This window comes from Schistocerca gregaria, chromosome 4, assembly GCF_023897955.1.
Source record: "Schistocerca gregaria isolate iqSchGreg1 chromosome 4, iqSchGreg1.2, whole genome shotgun sequence".
Classification (NCBI taxonomy): domain Eukaryota; kingdom Metazoa; phylum Arthropoda; class Insecta; order Orthoptera; family Acrididae; genus Schistocerca; species Schistocerca gregaria.
In genome coordinates this window covers 454,134,343-454,154,282 of record NC_064923.1, presented here as the reverse complement: position 1 = coordinate 454,154,282, position 19,940 = coordinate 454,134,343, and the positions used below count along the sequence as shown (strand labels likewise).

At 45.2% G+C, this 19,940-nt stretch overlaps 1 protein-coding gene across 1 annotated transcript in view; it reads left to right on the top strand.

The window, feature by feature from the left end:
• Nucleotides 1-19,940, top strand: part of LOC126267315 (protein patched) — a 130,919-nt gene that overhangs the window by 82,821 nt on the left and 28,158 nt on the right. Inside the window, exons 3-6 of the mRNA XM_049972411.1 lie at nt 10,018-10,213; nt 15,268-15,337; nt 15,425-15,528; nt 15,676-15,790. Of these exons, the coding sequence (XP_049828368.1) occupies nt 10,018-10,213; nt 15,268-15,337; nt 15,425-15,528; nt 15,676-15,790 (485 nt within the window). The remainder of the gene's footprint in view (nt 1-10,017; nt 10,214-15,267; nt 15,338-15,424; nt 15,529-15,675; nt 15,791-19,940) is intronic.

Below are 19,940 nucleotides of genomic sequence, written 5' to 3'. Positions count from 1 at the left end.
GAAATTCATTAACAGTCCTTGCTTGGAAGGCACCTCTGCTGTAGACGCCATTTTAAAGGCTACGTATAGCGGTACTATCAGAACTTCATGATGATGATTACAATTATCAGTGTGTTGTGCAAGGCGTATTTTGACGTAAGGAGATGCCCAGTGAAGTATTACGGGGTTTGAACGAACCATCAGATTGACGACCGCCTTAAATCAAGATTACAAGTAGAGTCTATTAAACTATTTAAGTACCGTTCTGTCTCGGACAGTTTTAATATGGTGAGGACGAGTATGAAGCGAAAATCTTCCACGATGTCCCACAAAAAATTCTGCAATTTTGCAACCGAAATTGGGTAAGAAAGAAACGTGCTCTATAGTTACTGATTGCCCCTCTTATGCTACTGCCAAAGTATATACGATAACTACGTTACTAGAACATTCACTCATTCATCAGTTTGCAAACATTTGTGTTCCATTCATATTTAATGCTCGTACTAGTTGCTTTTTTGTTGCTCATCTGTGCCATCATTTATATTAAATATCTCTAATTCATTTATGATTTTTTTCGTTATTTATTTCCTCTCTATCAGTACATCCAACAGTTCTTACGCATATCATTTCCGCTGTCAATGACGGACGAAGAGAGAAAAAGTAGCTGAGGCGTCACAGGTGTCGTAAAACTAGTCTCTCTAGTTGAATCAACTCCGCAATGGAATAAGGTAGGGAAAGATTTGTCAGCTACGGTGAATGCAGCTTCTCTAGTGGTAAGAGATTCCCAAATGAAGTCCTAGGAAACAAAGGGCTTACAGACAGTGCTTGCTAGCGACCATTGATTGAAATCCATGGGGAAAGTTGAAAATTTGTGCTGGACCGTGATTCGAACCCAGGTGTCCTATTTACTAGACAATTGTTCCAATCGCTAAGCCATCTGGTCACAGTAGTCTGCTACGATTGGCCCTCTTGGAACGTCTGGGATGAGAAAATGCTGCGTGGAAACGAGTTAGGTCCGCGGGAAGTGTGTTTTAGTAAATGATTTCCATTTATAATTTCTGCTATCGAGTGAACATAACTATGTAGTGTATTCATCGTTGTTTTTTTATTCATAGTCCGCAGCTCGTGGTCTTCCGGTAGCGTTCTCGCTTCCGGGGCACAGGGTCCCGGGTTCGATTCTTGACCGGGTCAGGGATTTTTCCTGCCTAGAGATATCTGGGTGTTGTTGTGTCGTCTTCACCATCATCATTTATCCCCATTACGGTCGGAGGAAGGCAATGGCAAACCACCTCCACTAGGACCTTGCCTACTACAGCAGTGCGGCTCTCCTGCATCGTCCCCCACGCTCCTCGGAATATGGGACATCATCATCATCATCTGATTCATAGTAAACTTTTCCGTCAGAATTTGTTGCTTATGAGACGCCATACAAGTTTAAATTGCGAGTACTGCTTTTAATGAGTAACAAACCTATGTCGCATACTTTTTATTGATTGTCATATGTTTCATTTGTGTTGTGGTTCAGACTTTTTTGTTTTGTTGTTTAAGACTTGCACGACGAAATTTGATTTATTAACCCTTTTGTCCGACTACCACGTGTTTAATCATAGCACGACGTCTCTGCCCCCCCCCCCCCCCCTCCCCCAACAGCCCTCCCCCAGATTCCAGTCTTTTCCTTGAAGCAAAAAGGTTTCAAATAAATTTAATAAAATTTATCCCTTCACTTTACTGACGATATACCGGAACTATATCCATCTTCCAGATTTACTATATAGATTTAGTTCGTTTTGCACAGGTCATAAAAGTGAAGCGTTATCAATTTAGTTTAAAATTTATTTGATATCTAACATTTATCAAAGGTGCCTCATTTCAGCTATGTAATTCTAGGATCGATTCGATTAGTTCGTTGCTCAGACATCTACGTATCTGTATGTATAGACCCCCGTCCACAGTATATCGTATACCGCTCCGAGAAATTAAAGTCAATTTATGATCACTGATCTAGTTCCATTCAATCTATGCGCCCATCAGCTAGCTTCCTTATTGGGCACTCATTAATTAGTATAACTGACAACTATTTCAGCGGAGATACCGCTTACATATTTCGAGCCAGAGGAGAAACTGCTCCATAAGGAAGGGGAGTCATATATTGGCTATAAAGCCGGGCAGACGCTTCATGCTAATCATGCAGCCTTGAACGAGCATAATTGATTAGAAAATAAAAAATTATGATGGTGGTGTTGAGCAAGCCTTACACAATGCCTATAAGGCATTGAACAGTTACTAGCAGAAGAGATAAAAATGAGCTTAAAACCGCGTTCAGATCGTCGTCCGGCGGTTGTGATTTAGGTTTTCCGTTGTTACTGAATATGCAGTGGTCCTTTGTCTGTCCCATCCTTATCCAACCGTGCTATCTATTCAAGCTGGTATTGCCGAGATACTGTATACTCATACATTCTTGCTTTTGTTTCTCTGACTTGTCGGTACATCTTTCCAAGTGTGTGGGCAGGACTGAAATTCGGAAATGATACAATTGAAGTTTTCTCATACAAAGTTTTATGTCGGTTGTATACAGAATTCTCAATCACGATATACTCATAAGAAGTATTTACCCCAAGCAGCAAACATTGTCGTAATCTGTTACATTTGAAAAGTCGCTTACAGAGTGCGTCGCTTGTTACAACAGAAAATTTGACTGCCGTTTTCCATGTGCCTTGTTGGATAAGTTACGCCTCACTGTACTACAGTTGTCGTGCGAGACCTGGCGCTGCTCATTGTGGTAAATATGAGAAGCAATGTCTTCTACACAGAGAGAATTTTGTGAGTCTGAGAGAAGAGAGCAAATAGATTTCCCAGGAGGAGGCGAATAAAAGGGCATCACTCAAAAGACGACGCCCTGAACGTAGCCTCCCTTCTAAAGAACTGGTACTGTATGTTGCAGAGGAGATTGATTTCCAATGTAGTAGCAGACATGAAAGAAAAGAGTGCAGGTTTTTCACCGCCGCGTCGTTCACTTCGAGGCGGCTGTCAGGATGCGAAATTGCTCGCGACAGGTCATTTACATACCCCAACAACGGGCCGTTTCTTATTCTGGTCCTCCGCCGCAGTTGACATCAGTCAACATCGTACTTCCTATACTTATCTTGCCATTCCTGGCAGGCACTTGGGCCGATCTGGGCGTTTCGAATCACTTATGGTGAAGAAGATCGATGGTACCGGATTTGTCAAACAGCAAGCTGAGTTCAGAAAGCGCACTGAGGACTATGAACGCTCTTTTTCATCCTATATCGCCGCACAGTAACAAATTTTTCGATTTGACTCAAAAGCTACCAATATCATACTATAATCGTGACTTCATCTCTGTCTCACGTAGCATGCGGAAATTTGCGATGTGCAACGCGCCAGCAGTCTTAAATGGAATTTGATAACGGATGGTGTCGTTACGTAATAGTTACATATAACGATTCACGTGATGTTAGGCTAATTTTTTACTAAAGTACCCTAAGTACGCCTCAAAAAGAAGCCTCCTACAGTTACAGAGGCAGCGTCCATGTTTCACACCGTCTTCGAGATGATTTGGGTTGAAGGCTATGCAACTGAATCCCAGAAATCTAGCTCACAAACTAAGTCTCTTCTGTATAAATGCACTATTCTCGCCCTTGGTGACGCGCAGAATAGGCCTATAGCGACATTGGCCAATTGCAGATCTTACATTCACTGAAGTTTGGTTATATTTCCATCCGTGAATATAGTTGTTGCCGTCAACGACAGAGAGAGAAGACGATTGGCGGACAGGATCATGCCACCATATTTAGGAGTACTGTTATTTTATTTCAGTTTTGCCACTCATTTACTTGTTCTTTCCAGTTGTCACCAAACAGGGATGAGCTCCTTGTGTATAGCATCAAGGAGGTCATTGACGTATTTCCATACAACCTCAAAACAGTTTCTGACACTGAGCGGATGATAGCCTAAGTGTCACACTTCGAAAATTTATCGAAAAAATACGTCCCGTATTAGATTCGTACCTGAGAGCTCGAAACCAGACCCGGCCATACCGATTTATGTATTCTTAGATTTCCCTCGCCCATTTCAGGCTGATGCCAGGATGGTTTCTTCATCATGGTCATCGTCGATTCCTCTTCATTTCTAATCGAAATGTGCTTCTGCTCTCTGTGTGTCAACACCACCACATGAGGCACACGAGAAAGACTGGACGCGACGCATACGTCACGCCACGTGACGCTGCAGGTCCTACAAGTGCGAGCAGCCATCTCCGGTGGGGGTGCGTAACTACTTCAGATGAGTTTAACAATTCATAACTGCGTATTTGTATACCCGAAAGCTTTCGATAACACACGACAAAGTTAAGACGTTTAGTGGGTACCTTTGCATTGACGTACCAATTTCCCGTGAGCCCTGCAATGAGCCGAGCGTTCGCGAAGTATGATGGACAAGCCGACTAGTGTTGTGTCACAAGTTCGTTGTGGGGGCCCGTGTTCCTCCTGGGCTCCGCACCATCACGTTCAGCCCCGTATACTCCATTCTCCTTTTCCGTGCCCGCCACGGCTCGCAACATTCTAACAAGTGTTATAGTGTTTTCTTTTCTGTCGTGATCCTACAGGCCGCTCGCGTTGGTCACGTAGCAAATGTGTTCTACCGGCCTGCAATCTGCTGGTATCGACGTGCCAATTTTTGCTGATTTATGGCAGCTACACGCATTCACGGTTGAAACAGAAGAGACGTGCCGCGGGGATTGATTCAGGTCATTAAACTACTTACTTCGGGAAGAGGCAATCACGTAAGTAAACACAGAGTCATGAAGATGCGAAATTTTGTTGCTGGCGGCCCGATGGGTGAACTTATTCTTTTTTCATTCATTCAGAGGCCACGATTAGCGCAGCGTAGCGGAGAATGAAGCGGCTCTCGTGAGTAGCATTGCATGCTTAATGCATTAGCGGCCAGTAATGGCCCGGACGGCCGGCGAGCAGTCTGTAATTGCGGTCGCGGGTAATTGGAATACTGCAGAGCACAGGGTACGAGGCGCACGGGGTACGCGGAAGAATACGGCGTCCAGGCTGCTGCCTCCCAGGCAGCAGATACCCTCACGTTCATAAAAACAAGATCCCGCAAGAATTCAGTGTCAGCCAATTAATTTACCTTTGAATGCAGTGGCATGAAGCGTTTTCCTGTTAAGCTGCACAGTTGCTCACGCCACTGCTCGCATAAAGCGCCATTCACTTGTCGCATCGTGCGCTATTAGTCAAAACGAAGACCTGCATCGCATGCCGCGGCTGCCGTGAATACACAGAAGAATATTCCCGACCACTCACTTATACTTCTGTAATCACAACACACATTTAGAAGTAGTTACATTTTCATATAAAGTTTACTGAATTGGAACGTTCTAGTGCATTAAAACTGTGTCGCGGACCGGGACTCGAAACTAGGACCTTTACCTTTCGCGGGCAAGTGCTCTCCCAACTTTGTTTCCGTTATTGTTCGTTGCGTTTGTTCCAGGCGGACGTCCCATGACAGCCGCTCAGTTTCTTTGTTGATCCATTCACTCAGTTTTTTATTACAGAGGGCAGCTAACACTCTGACCGAATACGCTGAGTTACCGTGCCGCTATCCAACTGAGCTGCCGGGAAGAAGACTCACGATCGACCTCACAGCTCCACGTCCGCAGTACATGCTATCCTCCAAACTTCATAAAAGTGCTCCTCCGTAACTTGCAGGACTAGCACGCCTGGAAGATAGGATATTGCAGAGACACGGCTTAGCCACAGCCAGAAGATTGTTTCCAGAACTATTGCGCGCACACTCCGCTACAGAGCGAAAATTCATTCTGGAGACATTCCCCAGGTTGCGGCTAAGCCATGTCTCAGCAGCTATCTTTCTTCCAGGCGTGCTAGTCCCACAAGTTACGAAGGAGAACTTCTGTGAAATTTTGATGATGAGAGATAGGTACTGGCGGAAATGAATCTGTGAGGTCGGGTTGTGAGTCGTGCTCGGGCAACTCAGCTGGTAGATCACTCGCCCGTGAAAGGCGAAGATCCTAGGTATGACTCACAGTCGGGCGCACAGTTTAAATCTGCCAGGAAGTTTCATATCAGCGCACACTCCACCGCAGAGGGAAAATTCATTATGGACTGAGTTAGTGTAAATGTATCTCAAAAAGGAAAAGCAAACATTGATAATGGAATGCGAATCGGAAGTACCAGATGTATGAATAGCTACGCTATATAAATTAAAAAATATGTACACTTACGTTATTAGCAGATAGTGAAATTGTAAACATCATGCGCTAGGATCCCTAACACGTCAAATATATGATATTGCACGGACTATGCCATACTGTGAACAGTCAAATACAATCGTATAGAAATTATCTATTAATGTGTGTGATACTCGTGTCATAGTGATCGTTACGAAATCGAAATGTGGAGAGCTGGGGCACACTAGTTACATTAGCTGCGGAAGATTGGCAAAGAAAACTGGTAAGAAACTATTTAAACGACGCTATAATGGGAGATGAGTAGATCTCAGATTACATACTACTTTGATGACATTGCTTGTTAACTGTCAACAGTCTTTACACCACCTGTTATAGATTGGATTTTAACCTATTAGTGTGATTTATGGCATTAGCCAAATTATGTATATTTTACATGCAACCAAGTAACATCGTAATCTTTGATATGCCGTTGAGACATTTATTAGTAGTATGTATTTTTGATCCGAAGTTAACCGCTGTCGGGCTGGGCTAGCACTTGGATGGATTACCATCCGGTCTGCCGACCGCTGTTGGCAAGCGGGGCTACACTTAGCCCTTGTGAGGCCAATTGAGGAGCTACTTAATGGGGAAGCAGCGGCTCCAGTCACGAAAAATGATAACAGCTGGGAGAGCTGTGTGCTGATCACATGCCCCTCCATATCCGCATCCAGTGGCGCCTGTGGGCTGAGATTGACAAGGCGGCCGTTTGGTACCGTTGGGCCTTTCAAGACCTGTTCAGACAGATTTTTACTACTCATTTTTAATCCTTCTGAGGTACTGCTTTGTAAGTACTAACTATGATTAAAACATACCTAAGTAAAATTTTGAGATTTTCATTCTTCTCGTCTGTGTATACCACAAACGTTTTTTCTGCTTTTGTTGGTTATTCATCCAGTGACGTTGGTTACAGTAACATAAGCGTAAAAGAATAAAACTGAATGTGTACAGCTGACGGCCACAAAAATGATGATTTTTTTTTTTTCAAATTCCCAACTACGAGGGACGTTCAATAAGTAATGCACCACTTTTTCTTCTCGGCCAATTTCGCTTGAAAAAAAAATGCGGAGTTTCTTGTGGGATATCTTGGAATATTCTCGCTTCAGCCCGTACAGTTTGATGAAGTTCCAGTAGGTGGTGGTGCTATACATAGCCTTCTAAATGGCGTCTATATCAGATGTGCGTTCCAAGCAGACAACTATCACTGAGTTTCTGTTGGTGGAAAACAAGAGCATAGCAGATATTCATTGGCGCTTGCAGTATGTCTACGGAAATCTGGCGGTGAATGAAAGCACAGTTGGGCAAGACGTCTGACATCGCAACAAGGTCGCACAAACCAGTCCGACCCCCCGCGTGTCTGCCATTAGCGCACAGCTGTGACTACCGCAATGTTGGACGTGAGGACACTCTCATTCGCGGTGATCGACGGATCACAATCGAACACCTCGTTGTCGATCTGGACATCTCTGTCGGTAGTACAGACACAACTGTCCACCATTTGGGGTACTCAAGGGTGTGTGGCCGCTGAGTCCCTTGCTGTCTAACAGAAGACCATAAAGAGCAACGACGGGCCATCTCTTTAGCCCAATGAACGAGCCCTCCGTGGGAAACAGTATGTGAATGTTGCGGAGGTTATTGATACATCAAGACATTGGTCCGATATCCACCAGCAAAGTGGTACCAAGTGTACTTACAGGCCCTTCCAGTACGGTGGCATAAAGCTGTCACATGCAACGGAGATTACGTTGGTAAATATGATTTTGTAGCCAGAAGAGAGGGGAATAATATGACGTATTGGAATCCTGAATAAAACCAACCTGCTTTCTGAAAAAACAAGTGTTGCATGACTTACTGAACGCCCCTCGCGCTTGAATTTTGCAGCTTTCTTTAGTTGCCTGTCTATTGTAATTTTGGCTTTCTCACTTTTTCCTCCCAGTATCAAGCTTTTGGTCTTTTATTCATTCCTACTTTTCGCATTTGCTATTTAGATTTTGAACAGTTTCACTAGACATGTTCTTGGACGTAGTGGCCATGTTGTCTAGCGGGAAGAGCACTAGACTCCGGCCCTAGAGGTCTTGGGTTCAGGCCCGGATAGAGGCATAGAGGCAAAGATTTTTCCTCCTTCGGGGCTGGCCACATGTCCTCACACTGTCCTATCAAATCATTATCGGGGATCTTTCGCAGTGGTAAAAGGTGGCTGGAGCGACGGCCTCACCAATCGCCAACTCCTTAGCGCCGCGGCAGAAAAAAAAAAAAAAATGCACCCTGCCTGCAGCCAAGCCAATAACTCTGTCACGGGCTTGCGCCGCACACAATGCCTTCATCTTTAACTTCTTGGATTCTGCCAACACTGCCATGTCGTTAGCGATGCATATACACCCACCGTTTTGCCTTCGACTCACTCCTCTCGTTCCATGGCAAACAGCGTAGGTGAAAGGCGACATCCATATCTGATTCCTCTTCGTAATCCCTCCTTCAGTTCTCTGCCAGTTCTGACTGATTTTTCGCTTAAGGCTGGATGTGTGTTCAATTGGTCGAAAAGTTTGAAATTATTTTTGCCACCAGGTAAGTTTTGTAGCATGTTAGAAATATTGTCTCCAATTTTCAGAGATCAGTTCGTGCTACAAATGATGTAAAAGCCATCTTGTTTAAACTAATGCGGAGTGCCACGCCCCCTTTCTACATGACTCCGTGCTTGTTTGCGCTATTTTCAAAGCTATTAGCTTTGGAAGAATCAGGACCCTTAGGAGACTAAGATTAGATGCAGTTTGCTTCCCTGAAAACGTACGTATGATGATCTGCGTATCGCTAGTTCTGAAATGATAGTGTAAGATATTGGCAAAAGGATACGCCAGAAGGACGAGACTAGAAGAGAGCTAAATGAAGACAAAAAAGAGCAAATATATTGCTATCCCAACACTAAAGTACTTATTTCTGACATAAATGCTAATAAAACCTTTTTCATTTGCTGCATTTTTCAGTTAATAAGGAATATTTTCTGATGAACCATTGCAATTTTCTTCAGACTTTGTACAGGTACATACTATAACTTCCTACGGTATAAAAATTTTCAACGTGCATTGCTGACAAATTTATTAAAGTTTTTGTGAGATACAAATCCTATGTATCACACCATAAATTTAAAAAAATGTTGTGAGAGCCCTAAGACAGTTGTTAAAAGAAACTGCTACACAAAATTATATAATTACTGAGAATAAACTACCACATTTTGAAAGTGGTAAGTAAAGTAAACTTTGAGAACATGTTCCTCGGACGATAGTATATGTTCTAAAAATATCCAGCAACGTCCTGATCAGATTATAACACAAATAAACTGAGAAAAATTCCAGACTATAGCCAGTAACATAATGACAACAAGTGCCAAATTAGGTTCTATTATCTCTTAAACAGTAAAATTTACATTAGCTTTTATGTACCTGTTTATTCTCTCACATGTCCCCCCTTGAGGTACAACTCCTTAATTTTGTTTTGCTCCAATCCTGGTTGGGGTTGTCTCACCTCACCCTATCGAAAACTTATTCTTTCCAGATCACTAAAAACCGCATAAATATTCCAAAAAAATTGCAAAAGGAATTTATTTCTGCAAGTTATTTGTACTTCCTGCAGGCGACGTTTCCACACGCATCGCAAAGTCATCGTGCGTAGAACAAGAGCAAAGGTTGGTCTCACTATCGAGCCTTGTGGGACACCAGCACCCTATCCAGCTTGCTGAGACGCTAACACGTTGTCGTTTTGGTCCGCAGAAGGGGGTCGGCTGGAGCAGGAGCTGGCGTACACGCGCCAGGCGCTGGGCGAGGCGGCGGCCAGCACGCACCAGCTGTTCATCCAGACGCCGCGCGACGCCGACGCGGGCGGCTCCCTGCTGCACCCAGGGGCGCTGTTGGCACACCTTGCCGCCGTACGCGCCGCCTCCGCTGCCACCGTCACCCTCTTCGACATGTGAGTACCTCTCCTCTAGAGACTTGCGATATGCTCTGCTTACTGTCACTGTGAAAATACTGTTCTATCCTCATCTAGAGGAGCGACACTCGCTGATGTGAGACATACTCTTTGCAGTAATTGGTTATTACAAGAAATAAGCTAAATACAACGTCTGACAATAACGTCTGCCAAACTTGAGAACAGCACAAGGAAGATTAACGATGACACAGTCCCACGAGGCTGGTAACTCGTCAGCAGTCTCTGGATGAGCAAGAGGGGCTGTGACAAGGTCCTATGACGCTGATAGCTAGTAGGCATTCTACTGGTAACGGCACGGTCCATGTGAAGTTGGTGGCTTTTAGGCAGTCGACTGGTAACGACACTGTCCTATGAGGCAGGTGAGTCATAGGCAGTGCACTGGTAACGACAGTGTCCTATGAGACGGGTGATTCATGGGCAGTGCACTGGTAACGACATGGTCCTACGAGGCTTGTGGGTCATAGGCAGTGCACTGATAATGACACGGTCCTATGAGGCAGGTGGCTTGTGGGCAGTGCACAGTCCTACAAGGCTGGTGGCTCGTAGGCAGTCCCCTGGTAACGACACGGTTCTATGACGCTGGTGGCTCGTAGGCAGTGCACTGGTAAAGAAACGGTCCCACAAGACGATGATCACGTGGGCAGTCACAACAGATATTGCAAAGCCGTGCCTTTGGAGTGGCTCGTGGAAGCGCAGGGTAGCACAGCACCTTGGCAGATACCGAAGTGACAGCAGCAGGCGGTATCCGTAGCGTGGACGTGAGTGTGGATGTGGCAGTGCGGACATAAATTAGTGCTCGCAACAGCAGCTCTTCGTGCTGCGACTTGCATGCAGTGTAATGGCGAGACTGTCGCCCCAGGGTGCTGTGCTGACTGCTGGCGGCTTAACAGTAGATAGCACTTTGCTCTTCTGTTTGCAGATAACCAAATAACCTCGTAAGTGAGCTAGGGGCCGTACCTGGCCTGCGAAACAGGCACATAAATGTGGTGGCCGAAATATGTAGGGGGCACTCACACATATACTCAACAAATACATCAGCTCACCGGATAAATGCTAGTCATGCCCTTTCAAGAGCGGAAAAGCCTCGTTGGAGCTCTGTGGGTGGTGTAGAACTGGTACCAGGTGGTCGTGTGATGCCTCACGGCCGACAAAAATAAACAAAAGAATCGAAGGAATTACCTGAATGGTACTGAATTCGATAAGTTTGATGTACATGTACAGATAAACAAATGATTAAATTTCAGAAATAATGGATGACTTTTCCAAGGGAAATAACTTCGCCTACGGAACCAGTCAGTAAGGCGTTGGTCCACCTCTGGCCCTTATGCCAGCAGTTTTATCGTGCCACATTCTGTCCAATTGGCGCAATGGATCGTCAAAATCCCAAGCTGGTTGGGGGCTCTGCCCGTAATGCTCCAAACGTTCTCACATTGGGAGATCCAGCGACCTCTCTGGTCGAGGTAGGGTTTCGCAAGAACGAAGGCAAACGTTGGAAACTCCCACTGTGTGTGGGCGGGCATTATCTCGCTGAAATGTAAACCCAGAATAGCTTGCCATGAAGGGCAACAAAACGGGGCGTAGGGCATCATCGACGTATCGATGTGCTGTTAGGGTGCCGCGGATGACAACCAAAGGGGTCTTACTATAAAAAGAAATGGCTCCCCAGACCATCGCTCTTGGTGTCGAGAAGTATCACGGACGACAGGATACCAATCTGGCTACAAATCTAGAAAAGAAGTGCGTGAACACGCAAGATTCGAATTCGGGTTTCCTGCTCATTACGTAGATGCACAAACCGCCCCGGGTTCAAAGCCCAGCATTCGTGCAAATTTTCATTCGTTGTTCAGTCCGCACACGTATATTACAGATGCTTACACTTGGACAGGTCTCTGGAATCTCTGGTTTTCAGGAAGCCCCCCCCCCCCCCCCCACACCATCATTTCATTTGATGCAGAGATTCCAATTGGATACAGTTCGAGAGTCTCTGCTGTGCTGTGCTGTGCTGTTAGTATTAGGGGGGAATACCACGTGGCCTGAGGCGTGACTAGGAAGTTGTATTGAGGAAGGAGTCGTGCTAGGGTAGTCCGTGTAGTAGTGAAATCCGACTGTCCCAAGGTGGGGTAGTGGTTACATCAGAGTAGTGAACAGGAGACTCGGGTACGAATCCCGGCCTTGGTACAAATTTTCATTCATTGCTTCAGTTGGCTATGAACATCAGATAATATTATATAGCTCTGTAAATAAAGCCTATTTCTCTCTTCTAACATATCTCATCAAAATAATTGGGAGAGGGAATGGATTTAGCAGGATCGAAGACCCAGGCTGTTTTGGATGTTAAAATAGTACCTACTACATATTAGACGGACGTTTACGTTGTTGTTTAGCCCCGCGGCTGCATGGAGATTTGCATAGCTGGTCGTCCCGCCACCAGAGCTGCGCGCAGCGGGTTGCATACCTCGCGGAGCGCAGGCTTCGCCCACGCCCGCTCCTGCTGTTTACGAGCCGGCTTGCGCTTCACTGACGGCCAATAGTGCCGACCGCTGTGCCGTTTGTAACTGCAGTGTAAATTACAAACGAGACACGCGGTTTTATTCATTAAGCAGCCGACGCATGGTAAATACTTGTCGGAAATATTTTAGCCGGAGCTAAATTATGCTCGTAGGCGTGCTTGCAGGGGAGGAGAGGAAATGTACGACACCTTTGAACAAGTTCTTGCGTGCTGCGAGCGAGTATGTGTGTGACATCTGTGTAGAGTGTGAGGCTGCATTTTTTTTAATTTTTAAAGTTCAACGTTTTTACTTTCAAGGTTACGTCATTTTTGTTCTCTGCCAATCAACGCTAAAGTACAACAAAAAGTTGTGTTTCGTGAATAAACGCCGACATTCGCGACTCTGGTGACCACCTTTCCCGTTTGTTTTGTATTTCAGATGTGTGCTCTTCAGAGTATTTATAAAAAAAGCGACGCCCCGGTCTTTGTAACTATTCGCATTTTGCTCAGTGAACATCCGTCTTGTTTTACTGTTACTTACTGAAATGCCTAACTGAATTAAGACGTTAGGTTTGGTTAAGCTGCAACATACCGTCAGTGACGCTATATGCTCCGTTACAGAAATTGTTGTGGTCCATATACAATGAATTACATGCACTGAAATCTATGGGTTTTGTAAACCCTCCTCGCCAGTTTTGTAAAGGCCTCGTCGCTACTGCTGTGGAGGCCGAGTTGCCACTGTTGCTACAGTAGACCGAGTCTGTGAATTCGTGAAACGGCTTCTGTTGCAGTACATCGCTAAGACAATTTCTCCCTGCCACTATTACACAGCTATGGCCTAGAGTCAGGTAACACGATAGGAGAATGAAGGTTCCACAACACCCCAACAAATTAGAAACAAAGTCACACAGGTGATTGCCGGCCGTTGTGGCCGTGCGGTTCTAGGCGCTTCAGTCTGGAACCGCTTGACCGCTACGGTCGCAGGTTCGAATCCTGCCTCGGGCATGGATGTGTATGATGTCCTTAGGTTAGTTAGGTTTAAGTAGTTCTAAGTTCTAGGGGACTGATGGCCACAGCAGTAGTCCCATTCTGCTCAGAGCCATTTGAACCATCATCAGTCACCTAGACTTCACAACTACTTAAACCTAATTAACCTAAGGACATCACACACATCCAAGCCCGAGGCAGAATTCGGACCTGCGACCGTAGCGGTCGCGCAGTTCCAGACTGAAGCGCCTAGAACCGCTTGGCCACCCCGGCCGGCTAGGCGCTTCATTCCGGAACCAACCGGTTAGTTAGGTTTACGTAGTTCTAAGTCGAGGGGACTGATGACGTCAGATGTTACGTCCCATACTGCTTAGAGCCACTTGAACCATTGTTGATGATATATAACCAACTGGGCGAGAGCTGCTCTTCTGTTTTCCGAGTAGGATTCTGTCCGAGTAGGATTCTGTCGCTGGCAGACTGTACTCGCCGGAAATTACCCGAGGCGAAGTCGATATCTTCATCTTCAGTGCCGCCCGTGGCGCTGGCGGAACTCTCGCAAGTTGCGAGTCTGTGGCACCGGCACCTGCTCGCATCTTTGCGCACCTGTGGTGCTTTTGCTCTAGCTGTGTCTTGTTCGCACGACACAGCAATGAGGATGAAATTAATGAAGATCCAGGGACATGAAATGCAACCTGGTCTGAACCTAGAATGCAATCAATACGCTGCGAGAATTAAAAATTCGAGCCAGATTGGGTAATTAAGTTGAAAAGCAACGCATTTCCGTTGAGAAGCGAGTAGAGGATTACACAAGTGAGAGGCTCAAAACAGCTACACAAATACCGTATCAGTAGGTATAGCAATTAGTAAAATATGTTGGATAGGAAAGGAAGTGAAAAAGGAAAAAGGTGTTTTGTGTATACTTGCTGTCACGTGGCATCTATAGTTCCAAATCAGAAGTTTAGCAACGTATAAAGTTTATTGTTGAGAGATGTAGGGAATCGTACTTTTTTTTCGAAAGGACTGGGGTTGAAATTCCAGCCTAAAAAGCCTTTAACACCGTGATCAGACACAGAGAGCCGCGCGATGCAGCACCATGTCCCCGTACCACATGACATCATCCGGACGCGGGGTGGAGGGGTAAGGGATCAGCACATCGCTCTCTTGGCCGTTGTTTGCATTTCTGACCTCGGAGCTGCTACTACGCGGCCAAGTAGCTTCTTAATTGGCATCACGAGCCTGGATGACCCCGTTCCAGTCAACCTACCAAGGGAAAGTCTCTGATAGTTTCGCGAACTGAACCTAGGCTCTCCGCATTGTGGTCATACGTGGTAGCCACCCTACTCCGGAACAGTACACTCTCCATTCCTTTCTTCAACATTAAATGTGCTACTTCTTCACTGGCCTTTAACGAAAAATTATTTGTTTCTTGGAGTCTCTTCGCATTACGTATCTCGGGTCTTCCAAGACTTATGCTTGCCAATTGTTATTACTCATGCTTATTGCAGTCTCTGTTACTAGTAAGCTTGATGACAAATGCCTCGTTTCCTTCTTGTTGCAGAACGTGGAGATTGAAAGATCTGTGTTATTCGCCCAGTGTGCCAGATTTTGAAGAGCATTACATTGAGCAGGTACGTGCATTTCTCCCGTTCTTGTTATCTCCACGGTTGTGCTACGAAAGGAACAGGATCAACATTTATTGTCGTTTTGTTGCGCAGATATTCGAGAACATCATGCCGTGCACCTTCATCTCTCCCCTGGACTGCTTCTGGGAAGGCTCCAAACTGCTGGGGCCAGAACCAGGATACCCCGTTACCATCCCGTAAGTGACTGCATCCTATCTCTCGTTTCGATCCATGCTAAACTCCATTCATGGAGTGTAAATTTTAAAAAATATTAATCAGGAAGTGTTCCTGCAATTAGCGAATCACTCATGACAACCTTTTTCTTCTTTTTCCTTTTCTTACAGGGTCATCGGATCTAACGTTCGGTGGACGAACTTGCACCCACAGAAATTAGTTGAACAGATGAAATCGTTCGACTTCAACTTCCACTTCGGTACGCTAGAAGGATACATGAAGAGAGTAAGTACGATTGTTTTACTTTTCTTTTACCTTACTGACGAATCTATTTTTTTGTCATACGATTATTTTAAATGCACCGACTGATGTTCTATGTATTATATTAGAGGTGTCACGCTGCATTAACTGACACTGTGCCAGTTTTAGAAATGAAGTGTCATGTAAATCATGCTTCAATATCTCGCTATTGCTGCTCCACGACTTTAGCCTGTCCTGTTGGCTAGCTATGATATAACAGCGTATCAAAAATATGACATCTTTAGTGAAAGTTAGCCTTCTTAAATATATTTCCATTTCCTACCAATATTTTGGAGGAAAGCTTCTTAATAATAGCCGCAGGAAGGAAAGTTAAGGTGTGACATCCCATCGACTACAAGGACTTTCAGTCTTATTTAAATTAGTTGACGTTTGACAGATACTGACTGGAGTACTCCTGCCAGCAATATGGGCAATGGTAGCCTGGCTTTTTCAGCTGTCATTTTGTTGCCACCTCCCTCCACTCCACACACGCACACGCACACGCACACGCACACGCACACGCACACGCACACGCACACGCACACGCACACGCACACGCACATGCACACACACGCACACGCACCGCGCTGTACGAAGCATTGTGCCTGGCAGTTTCCAAGTAACTTTTCTGGAAGCGTAAATTTGCCAGTGTCAAGGAAAAACGTATTCCTGGCCCTAATTAAAATTAAGAACATATTTTTGACATAATTATTAGCAATATAGAGATCTATGCTATACATGAATTACAAAATTTTTATGTCATTTTTGATAGGAGTTCAGGCTTTATATTGTTGCGAATAAAAATATTGAGAAATTTTTGAAAAAAAAAATGACTTTTCCGATGTTTATACGAGGGGTGTTCAATACGTAATGGAACAAATTTCTTCTGAAAGCATCTTGGTTTTTTCAGGATTCCAATGCACTATACTATTCCCCATTCTTTTGGCTACAAAGCCCTATTTTCAACATAATCTCCGTTCAATCCGACAGCCTTACGCCAGATTACCAGGGGGGGGGGGGGAGGGGGGGGGCTGTATGCCCGCGTGGTACCACCACAGTGGTTGACGTCGGAGCCAGTGTCTTGTGCATAAATAACCGCGTACCTCTTCCGGTGACGTGCATCCTTCATTGGGGCAAGCAGACACAAGTCGTAAGGTGGAAGATCCGGGCTGTAGACTGGATGAGGAAGAACTGTCCAATGAAGTTTTTTCAGCTTCTCTCGGGTGCGCAGACTTGGGTTGTCATGGAGGAGGAAAGTGTGTTTGCATTTTTGTGGCTGTGAACACGCTGCAGTCGTTTCTCCAATTTTCTGAGGGTAGGGCAATAAACTTCAGAGTTGATCGTTGCACCACGAGGGAGGATCTAAACAGAATAACCGTTTCACAGCCCCAGAAGACCTACGTCATAAAATTAATGGTGCGGCTTTGAACTTTTTCTTCTGAGAAGAGGAGGGGTGGCGCCACCGCATGGATTCTCGTTTTGTTTCCTGTTTGAATTTATGAATCCATGTTCGACAAAAGATGTCGCGACAGCCTCGTAACACGGAAGCAATTCCGCACAGATGGTCCTTCGTTGCTCTTTATTGTCTTCGGTCAGGCGGCGAGGAACCCAGCATACACACCCATGTGAGCAGCCCAACTGCTGGACAAGTGTGTCAGCACTACCAAAAGCCACGTCCAGTTGAGCAGCGAGGTGATTGTTTGTGATCCGTGGATGACATCGAATGAGTGTCCACATGTTCTAGCATTGCAGGAGCGACAGCTTTGCGCGGCTGGCCGCCGCTCGGGATATGGACAGGTTTGCGCGACCTTATTGCGGAGATGACAGACGCCTCGCCCAACGACTCACTGCGATTTTGTTCACTCCCAAGTCTCCGCAGACATTGTGCAAGTGCCTATGAATATCTACGATGCTCTGGTTTTCAGCCAAATGAAAATGACAGCTTTCTGATTGGAGCGCACCTCCAGTACAGACGCCGACACCTGTTGGAAACTCACGAAATTATAGGGCCTGAATCGGGAATATTCCGCCATGTCCCACAACAAATTCCGCATTCTTTCAATCGAAATTGGCCGAGAAAGAAAATGTATTGCATTACTTATTAAATGCCCCTCGTACATAGCAAACACTATGCGACGCGCAAATTTGGAAAGATCTATTACTGAGCGAGGTATTTTGGTTATCATAAGAGAGTATTTCAGTGAGTTCAATACTTTCTGAGATGTTACATGGCAAGTTCCCAAAAATATTTGCCCGCTTCAAATGAAGAATAGTTCTTGACAAGCTTAGGGGCGCTATGCTGGGTGTAAACGATAACTGTTTACAATGTACCACAACAGTGTAGGGGAGGCCGAGATGAACATTTCATGCAGGACACTTGGCCTAGCAAGCTGAGAAACAGCCTCAAATTGCCCCCCCCCCCCCCCCAAAAAAAAAAACATGCTCGCCGCGCGCAATTTTAAATATCTTCTCGCTCTCTTACACCAGCAGCTTAGTTGGTTATTTCGCTAACATTGTTATTTTACTGTTTCCCATGAGAGTATTGAGAGGAAAAATTTTGTAAACGTTATGCGGAAATTCATTACGTTTTCAGTTAAATTAAGAAACTACCGTGCTTTCAAGGGCAAATTTAGAAGGGAAAACGAGCAACGCGATTTAACTGTGAATTTTATGCTCTTAAAATTCACAATATTTAGAGCCAAAATTTACACAAACGTCAGTTTCAAATTTAATAAGTGCAACAACAAGGGGTTGTTAATATTCAAGTACAATTTTAGCTAAAATCTCGGACGGCGCGCATCTTTTACAGGCCAATTTGATGCTGTTTCGCGACTTGATAGAATAAGTCTTCTCAGTCGATTTGTTCGCAAACATTTACCGCTTACAGCCCTTCGAAGATTAGCCATTCGTGAAATTCAGAGTTTTTACGTCATTTTTTCAGGAGATAGATATTTTAAATCGATTTTCTAGAGCCGTGGGGCGCCGTGACGCTTTCCTACAGATAGTACTTCTCGCGAAAACGTCACAACTTCGGACCTGCAAAGTCAGATGCCGAATAATATAAATCATTCTATAGAGACAGAGCAGAAACTTGTAATGGTGAAGGATGGAGTAGGAAATGGACTTTGTCCTTTTCGTGGGAACCATTCCAGCATTTGAGCAATTAAAGGAAACCGCTTGGCCGCCTCGCTCCGTTGTATCAGTCGACCATACTGACGTGACAAAAATCATGGGATACCACGTTATACCGTGTTGGACCTCCTTTTACCCGGCGTAGTGCAGCATCTCGACGTAGCGTAGACTCAACAAGTCGTTGGAAGTCCACTGCAGAAACATTGAACCCTGCTGCCTCTATAGCCGTCCATAATTGCGAAACTGTTACCGGTGCAGGGTTTTGTGCATTAACTGATCACCTCCCATAATTGCTCGATGTGATTCGTGTAGGGCGATTTGGGCGGCCAAACCATTCCCTCGAATTCTCTAGAAGGTTCTTTAAACCAGTTTCAAATAATCTGAAAGTAGCCAAACAGAACTATTTCTAATCAATTATCGGTTCACTGGACCAGAGGACTCAGTCCATTCTATGTAAACACATGTGGTGGTGGTTAGTGTTTAACGTCCCGTCGACAACGAGGTCATTAGAGACGGAGCGCAAGCTCGGGTTAGGGAAGGATTGGGAAGGAAATCGGCCGTGCCCTTTCAAAGGAACCATCCCGGCATTTGCCTGAAACGATTTAGGGAAATCACGGAAAACCTAAATCAGGATGGCCGGAGACGGGATTGAACCGTCGCCCTCCCGAATGCGAGTCCAGTGTGCTAACCACTGCGCCACCTCTCTTGGTATATGTAAACACAGCCAACACTGTTATGAAGCCATCATCAGCTTGCACAGTGCCTTGTTGACAACTTCGGTTCATGATTCGTCGTGTCTGCGCCACAGTCGAACCCTACAATCAGCGATTACCGATTGAAATTGGGACTCATCTGACCAGGTCGCGGTTCTCCAGTCATCTACGGTCCAATCTGTGTGGTCACGAGATAATGACAGGCGCTGCAAGCGACGTCGTGCTGTTAGCAAAGTTACTCACGTCGGGCGTTTACTGCCATAACCCATTAACACCGAATTTCGCCGCAC